The sequence below is a fragment of the Olea europaea genome, unplaced genomic scaffold, assembly GCF_002742605.1.
Source record: "Olea europaea var. sylvestris unplaced genomic scaffold, O_europaea_v1 scaffold2266, whole genome shotgun sequence".
In the NCBI taxonomy this organism is placed as follows: Eukaryota; Viridiplantae; Streptophyta; class Magnoliopsida; order Lamiales; family Oleaceae; genus Olea; species Olea europaea.
In genome coordinates, this window is record NW_019240720.1 from 70,688 (window position 1) to 79,161 (window position 8,474).

An 8,474-nucleotide genomic window follows, 5' to 3' on the forward strand; every position below is an offset into this window, starting at 1 on the left:
TTTTTATTGTGGTACTATTTTCTACTTTTATTGTCCATGTTATTTTAAGCTGTTTTCAATCGAGACAATTCCCCCCACTTTCATTGCTATCTTTGTCATTTCATTATTTGGACTTTAAAAGAATTAATAACAAATTCAACAAAAACATAACTACAAAGGAAGACATCAAGATGACTATTTTAAGATTATCTCTATGAAAGTGATTCATCCATATCTTCTTACATGTGCATTAAGAGGGAAAATGAAAATTTTATGCTTTCGTAAAATATTTTTTCAAAATTTTTTAACATTATCCAACTTTTTTGTTTTTGTTTTCTAAATTCATTCATATCCTCTCAAATGAAGCTCGAATCCATACCAGTAACTGAGTAAAGTGATAAGTGCATTTTGTGCACTTATTTAGACCACATTATTAAATTTTTATGTCGTCAAATTATTGAATTTTACTTAATTTGGATTAATTTTTGTTTATTTCAATATTTGACCCGTTTTGAAGCAATTGGAAAAGGAAATGATCAATTAGCTATTAAATAGATATTTGTGGACCAAATCTCACTTGAATAAAAGTTGAAGGATCAAAATTGAGGAAACAATGAAGAAAATGACTAACTTGCATTAATTATAATGAAGTGGGGCCTTGGAGGATAAATTGAAACTAAATTGGGCCTTAACTTGATGGTTTAGGTTACACACACATTATAGTGCTACATGTACCCAATGGTTTACAGCATCTGACGTGGTGATATTTTGACCTTTCAAAATGAAAATCTCTCTGAAGCCGAAAAATGGGTTTTCTTGTAAATGTTAAACCTTAACCCTACCCATTTGCCCGCCATTTCACATGTCTCTTCCAAATCCCCCCAAGGTGACTAAGAAATGGAACGAGGAGAAAATCCATCAGACCTCTTCGATAACATCGATGCCGACGACGGCGTGATGGTGAACCCGACCCCGTTATCTGCACCGTTCGTGGTTAACCCGAAACCCAATTATTGTAGAGATGAATATGAAATGGAAGGAGGCAACTCCGACGGTCGCAACATCGATTCTGGCAACAACATGGGTAACATTTCTTCTTCATAATCTTGATATGTCCAGATGAATATACCCCAGATTTTCCTCCCTGGCAGTATTGTCAATCCAAGAATTTTTATTTTTAGACCAATAGTTTCTACAACCATATCCATTACAAAATGTACAGTGTGAATGAATTTTGTCAATTGCACTGGGCACCAACAATTTATTTGCATCATAAGTACACATTATTCACTTATTTATGACTTTTTTATTTAATTATTTATGGTGAATTAAGTGATAGTTAATCTAGTGTACAATATATTAATTATAGGTAAACCTCAATTTAGATGCACTTTATGAAATTGAAGTGAAATAGGAGAGATTAGAGCTTAATTGGAGTTTATTCAAATCACTTGAAGATCAACCAGATTGCAATTGACCAATTGAACATATTAATGGAGCAATCAGATGATATTCATGAGTTTCGAAAGATAAACTCAGATATTTTGAAAGTTTGGGAACTAAATTACGAACTTTCAGGACTTGCAACAGATCAATTGTGAATGATTTTGGGATGATGAAGATCTAAATGTGAAGTTTAGGATGAAAAATGATCAAAGTTGGATAAAAACTAGAAGAACGGACCAAAGTAGTACGAAAAAGATTGAATGGGAATCAACTTGAATAGATCTGTAGGATGCTGTAGCTTGCAATAACAAGGAGTAAATTTTGATCAGCAAAATAATTTTACTTAAACTATGCATTATCAAGTGTTTGTACCGTATGATAAATGGTTACATGAGACAGAAATTATTTTGTTTCCTATTTTGATTCAACCCTTATGGAAAACCAATTTGGGCACAAAATTTAACCTAAACTTTGGCTATATAAATACATTTTTTGGTCCAATAATTGAAAAAAGGCTTATTTTGATTGTTGTTCATTCTTTAGTACAGTCATATCCATTACAAAATGTACAGTGTGCCCCTCCAAGAATTCTTATTTTGATTGTTGTTCCTCCTGTCATAAATGTAGGTATTTTCGAAATCCCTTCATCCGAAGACAATAATCCGAATGACATGAGTTTTCGAGAAGGAACTGATATTATTGTGCCTATTGTTGGAATAAAGTTCCAAGATGAGAATGAGGTGTTCGAATTTTACAAGAACTACGCATACCAAGTCAGATTTTCGGTGAGGAAAAGAAATTCAAGGAAGGGTGAGTATGGGGTTGTGCATTATGTCACTTTCACATGTAGTCAGGAGGGCCATCGAACTAGTGGCTCAAATTCAATCCTAAAGCCTCAACCAACAATACAAACAGGTTGTAAAGCAAGATTGACAGCATGTTCAGAATTTAGTGGCGCATGGCGTATTAACACTGTCCATCTGGAGTATAATCACAAAACAAGCCCGTCGAAATCAAAGCTATATCGCTACAATTGAGAAATCAGTGCACGTGTGAAAAGACAGCTTGAAATAAATGACGTATCTGGTATACCATTACATAAGAGTTTTAACTCAGCCATAGTTGAAGCTAGTGGTTATGAAAATATTATGTGCGTTGAGAAAGATTGTAGAAATTTCATTGATAAAGTCCGACGATTAAGACTAAGTGAAGGAGATGCTCTTGCAATACAAGCTTATTTTACGAAGATACAAGCAACCAGTCTTGGTTTCTTCTTTAGCATAGACTTGGATGATGAGGCTCGACTGTGGAACGTGTTCTGGGCAGATAACAGGTGTAGGCAAGCGTGTGAGGAATTCAGTGATATAGTTACATTTGACACCACGTATTTGACTAACAAGTATGAGATGCCTTTCTCTCCTTTTGTTCGGGTAAACCATCATGGACAATCAACTCTGCTTGGATGTGGCTTGCTCTCAAATGAAGACACGAGGACCTTTGTATGGCTATTCGAAACTTGGCTTGAATGTATGCATGCTCAAGCTCCATGTGGGATAATTACAGATCAAGACCGTGCTATGCAAAATGTGATTGAAATCGTGTTCNTTTCACCATATTATCAACATGTTCTCAACTTCTATAGCCTTCTATCGAATTTTCCCAGTTTATAGGCAAGAACCCTAATTTAACTATATACCCTCTTTCGAGCGCCAATAGAACCTATCTTTATATTTTAACTCCAATATCTCTATTTCGAATTAAACATACAAAGATTATAAAAGCTCTTCGATCTTGTTTTACCCCTCAAAGATTTCCACTTTCTCTCGAAACCTAAAAATCTAGATTATGTTGTTCTAGATCATGTCTAAATTTTCCTATCTTGAGCATCAAATTTAAAGCATCGGTTCATTCAATTGTTGATCAGGTAATTGAAAGCATTAAGCACAAAACAAAACAAATAAATTCTGAAAACTGAAAGAAATAACTATATTAGAATCAAATGACATCTCAAATATGTTACATTAACCCTAGATCTACGAATTTAGTTCATGCTTGAATCGATTGACATGTCAAAATACAAGATAAAGAACATGGGAAAGAATAAATAAGGGTTTAGAAAAACTGATTTAAGCCGCTTGTTCTTCCGCAATTGGTTGTCAATCTTGCTGCAATTCAATTTCTCTTCCTTGCCTCTTGAATGGATCTTCACTATTGCACCCTTTTTCACCTAGAGAAAATCTCCAAAAAATGGCCCCCATTAGTTTTTTTTTGGTATTTATATTATCTTCGAGTTTTGGATGGTTAGGGAACATCTTGGGCCGAGAAATATCCAAAAATTCGAACTCTTCTGTGTTGCAAGGTCCGACATCGTGGCGCCGTGATGCATTTGTATGCTGGCGTTGCTGTTTCTTTTTACTCTGGGAACTGTGGTGCCCAGCTTACTGCTGTAAATTCTCTTTTTGTTGGGCACCGTGGCACCTAACAGACTGCTCCTTACTTGAATGGTCATCTTCTAAGCTTCTTTCCCATTGCAATCCTCTTTTCTTATCTCTAATTCATGCCCCCATTTTATGATCATCATTTTAGATTCATCACAAGCTCCTAATTGTGGCGTTTTCTCGAATGTTGATTGAGCTACAAAACAACATGAACACACACATCAAAACGTTCAAAAGTGATCAAGAACAAGCTAAAACCCGTGATTTAGAGGCGTTAGTTTAATGAGTGAATTACACTCATCAGCAGACAGATCAATCAAATACCTACGAGGAGTGGTTGAGAACATGTTCATTGAAGTGGTCAAATTTATATTCCCAGTTGATTTCGTTGTCCTAGATAATGAGGACTCATAGGATGCATCATTACTTATCTTGGGCAAATCTTTTCTATCAACAAGTCAAGTTATCATGGACTTTGAAAGTAGCGAACTGACATTGAGAGTGGATGACCAACAAGTGAAGTTCAAGTTCAAGTTCTACACTACTACCAAGAATCTAAAATATGGAAAGATCAACAAAAAGACTAAGGAAGAGTGTAAGTATATGGTTGAGACAGTGCAACAAGGATCGAATGAGACAAAGCCTAAAAATTTAGGAAGTCTTACACGAGATGGGAATACAAGGTTCAAGGTTTGGAAGGAAAAATGAGGATGCAAGGCCGGAAATTGCTCAAGACACCTGTTTAAACCACCATGATCAATTCACTCATATAGCCTAGCTAAAGACTATCAATTAAGCGATTATTGGGAGGCAACCCAACTCTTATTTTATTTATCTTGCTTTTTGCACCACATTGTATATAGATTTATTTTCATTATTAGTTTCCATTAGATTTAGGCATGTTTCAATTTATAGAATATCGACTTCTTATCATGTTTCCCCTTAGACCCTTAAATTTGTTGTTGGTTATTTCGATTGTTTGGGCAAACTAACATATGTTCTAGGTTATTTGATCTTTAATTCTTAATCTGATCGCTATGTGCAGGAACATGACGTCATAGAATACTCAAATCAACATAGACCAAAGGAAATGCATGATGAAGGAGATCGTCCAATAGTCACTCATAGTGCCTTACACATTTAACAGAAACTTTGGGGAGTACCGTTTTCCTTTTCTTCCCAGCTCCTTATGTGCTTACTTATTCCTTATGATATTGAGGACAATGTCAGTTTTAAGTTTGGGGGTGGGAAAAACTTTCAATTTTTGTTTTGATCGTATGCTTGTGTATTTTAGTGTGGTTGTTTTTAGTATTGTTTCAAAAAAAAAAAAGTTGAGTTTTTGTTTGTATGCTTGTGTGGGTTAGACAATTTGACTAACAATTATGATTAAATTTTTAGGTTTGGTTTTGATTTATAAACTGTGGATATGTTGCATGCTAAATTGATTGAAGGTTAAACTTGCAAAACTTGATATGATATATGCACTAAAATTGAGTTTGATATTTTGATGAAATGAGTTGATTCATGAATTTGATAGATTGATTTAGTTGGACGTAGATGCTCTACCTAAACCATACTAATTATTTATTCTTATATTGAATTTAGTACAATTGGAGTGATCTTGCTATTGTATGAAGATACGGATGTGAACGTGGATTCCTTGTGTGAAAAGGTTATGTGTCGATTGTCTTAGACTAACAAGATAAAATTGAGTGAAAGTCTTAAGTTGGACGTCGATTTACTTGAATAGATGTGTGATAAGAGGCATTGCACTAATCAAGGCATATAATTTTAAAAAAAAAAAGACAAAAAAAAAAAAATATTGGGTTGGGCCTAGCATAGTGAGGCCCCGCCCCTGCTTCCTTCTTAAGATCCTTAAAAAATTGATACTTCACATCAATGTGCTTGTTTCATTCATGTAAAACGAGATTTTTTTGAGAGTTCAATAGCTGAACTACTGTCACATAAAAATAAGTACGTCTTAATTGTTTGAAATGAAGCACTTCAAGGATCGATAACTCTTTTGTCGTCAATCCAAGATGTGTCGGGGCTTCTCGAGAAAGGATTTTGCTCTCAAGACGGTAATTTATTGTTCTATGAAGCACTCCCTCTTATGCTGTGGATTATTGGACCTGTTTTGGTCTTGTGCTCCTTGGTTACTGTACTTCAATCTAGACTTTGTTTTTGCTAGTGAAAAACTAAGGATGGGAGCTGAGAATGCAAATGATAATGGCTTTGCATCAGCGTGAAAGATGATACCCTTTTGACCTTTGTCATATCCACATAAAGATTTCTATTGATTTATTGTTAATTAAGTGCTCATTTTTGTTTTTGTCATCTTTCACTTATTTTGCTTTTGATTAAACAGTAAAGCATTGCTGAAAGCAATTTGGTCTATAAAGGATTGTGTAAGTGTAGAAAAAACATTCAAATTCAGCAACCATTGTGATTTGAGAGGACAAAAGATAGTGGACGGTTAGAATATTCATCTAATTTCTTGTAGTGGAAATTGGAAATATTAGGAAAGTTTTGCAAATGGAACAACTTAAAAGCAATTGTCAGTGGAGTTAGGTGGAAAATATTTGTGAGGGTTATTAACTTATAATTCAAATTTTTAAGATCCATTTTTGGAGCTAAATATGTATAGCAACAATGACATGATTTACATAATATGAATTACTTTTTTAATATTAATAATGGTTACAAATAATTATATAATGAAAGAGTTTATAATGATCACTTAATTGAACTATTATGGAAAATAAAAAAAAAATAAAAATAATCAAGCAACTATCTTGAGTTTGTGTTTTAATTATATCCCTCAAACTCAATATAGAATGGTAGAAATCAAACTGAATTTGAAAACTAAGTCATAACCATAAAGATATAGTAGTCTCTTTTGGGTTGTGATGCCAATTTATTGGTCCAGCTCAATATAGGGCTATGATGAAATAAAAAGGCCAGACCCTTTACTCAGATGCTACCAACCATTGCCCAATAACGTGACCCGAAATTGAGCCCAAAACCCAGCCCAAATGAGATAAATATGTGTGCTGCTCTGGTTCCTTGGATTGCCCTGATGAGATCTATGGTGATGACTTGTGATATAAATAGGCCTTAAGTTGTGCCCTAATTATAATTCATCTGATTCTTTCTCGTGTGAGAAGCTTCTAGTCACTCTCTCTTCGACTTTTGGTCTCCTCTCGTCTTTCGTCTCTGTGACTTCTCTGTAATTTCTAAAACTTCTGGTTCTATGAGAGATTTGTACATACCGAGTCTTGGTGATTGTTTGATGTATAGTTTGAGAGGTAGATTTTGTCCTTTGGGTGACCTTTGTGAACCATAGAAATAGCTACCTCTATTTTGATCTTTGAGGCTAGGGTTTTGTGGTCATTTTTTGTGTTGTACAGACGGGTACAATGTATTATGAGCCCTAAATATTCAGATCTTGATGTCAATGGTTTATTCGAAATATGTTCTGTGTTCTAGTATTCTTTAGATCTTGTTATTACAGTGGTATCAGAGCTTTGTCCTAGTGAATCGAGTCTATCTCCTTATGATCTGGTTGTGGAAAATTGATTTTCATAACCGGATTTGAAAGGATTTTGAAAGTTTATGAAACCCTAGATCTTGTTGGTAGCGGATCTTGGTGCTGATTGAAATCTCTTCGTGAGATTTATTGCTCTTGGTATTTAATGATGATAAAAAAATAAAACAACAGTACATCAATACTAAAAACGACATAATTTATATATTACACTTGTTCTTTGCGAGTTTTCATACTTTGATATCGTTGTATAATAACTTCATTATTGAACTTGAAAAATATATCTTTCTCCACATAAACAATTGTACTATCATTCATCCACTGATCACCCAATTACTACTAGGAGTGGGAGTAATTCGAGATGTCAAATGAATCACAAATACTGGAAGCAACTCAAAAAACTAGTGCAATTCACAATTTCACAAAATCAATTTACAATCTCACAATGCAATATATACTATTTCCAAATACTTGGCAACTTGAACTTGCAATCACAGATTCTCAGAGAGTCAGAGCCCAGAGGCAACAATGAACTGGTGGTCCATTGCAAGTTTGTGCCGCTTCGAGCAATTAAAGAACAAAGTGCTAATATAATATGTTAAAAAAAAAATTATTACAATTTACACATTGAAATAACCAAAAAAAATAAGGGAAAAAAATTTGGGGCTTCGCCTTTTGCTTTCTGGAATCTGGCTTCTTCTTTTGTCGACTCGGCTAGTTGGCGTTGGCACTTGGTGCCTTGGCGGAGTTGAGGATGTAAAGTCGGAGTCAGAGATGTGAGATGTCAAGATGAAAGCCTAGAGTAGGAGATATACAATAATGCCCCGCACTGGACGTATAGTGGCTCCGCCCCTGTATATATATATATAAAAAGGTTGATAAATGTTTATACATGCAGAGGCGGAAGACAAGGACAAAAAGCATAACATTGGCTGCTGCTTTGGAATTGGGCATAAGAATTGGGTAATTACGTAGAAGAGGACGGACAAGGCAGTGACAAACGAATTAATTCCAAATTTATGTATGATAATTCATCAAAAATTGAGCACGAGTTAATCATGTTT

The 8,474-nt window shown here is 34.6% G+C and overlaps 1 protein-coding gene across 1 annotated transcript; it reads left to right on the forward strand.

Annotated features, from left to right (window-relative positions):
* The first annotated feature begins 876 nt into the window (after positions 1-876).
* Positions 877-3,907, forward strand: LOC111381174 (protein FAR1-RELATED SEQUENCE 3-like). The gene is made up of 5 exons (XM_023004917.1): positions 877-1,063; positions 2,053-2,388; positions 2,542-3,025; positions 3,283-3,349; positions 3,731-3,907. The coding sequence occupies exons 1-5, from the start codon at positions 877-879 to the stop codon at positions 3,905-3,907; spliced, it is 1,251 nt and encodes a 416-aa protein (XP_022860685.1).
* The last annotated feature ends 4,567 nt before the right edge of the window (positions 3,908-8,474 follow it).

Excerpts from the sequence above, each read along its gene's own strand:
- LOC111381174 (XM_023004917.1), top strand. The coding sequence starts at position 877 with ATGGAACGAGGAGAAAATCCATCAGACCTCTTCGATAACATCGATGCC. Across the intron at positions 2,389-2,541 it reads AGAATTTAGTGGCGCATGGC|CCATAGTTGAAGCTAGTGGT; the intron begins GTATTAACACTG and ends GTTTTAACTCAG. Across the intron at positions 3,350-3,730 it reads TTCATTCAATTGTTGATCAG|GGAACATCTTGGGCCGAGAA; the intron begins GTAATTGAAAGC and ends TTGGATGGTTAG.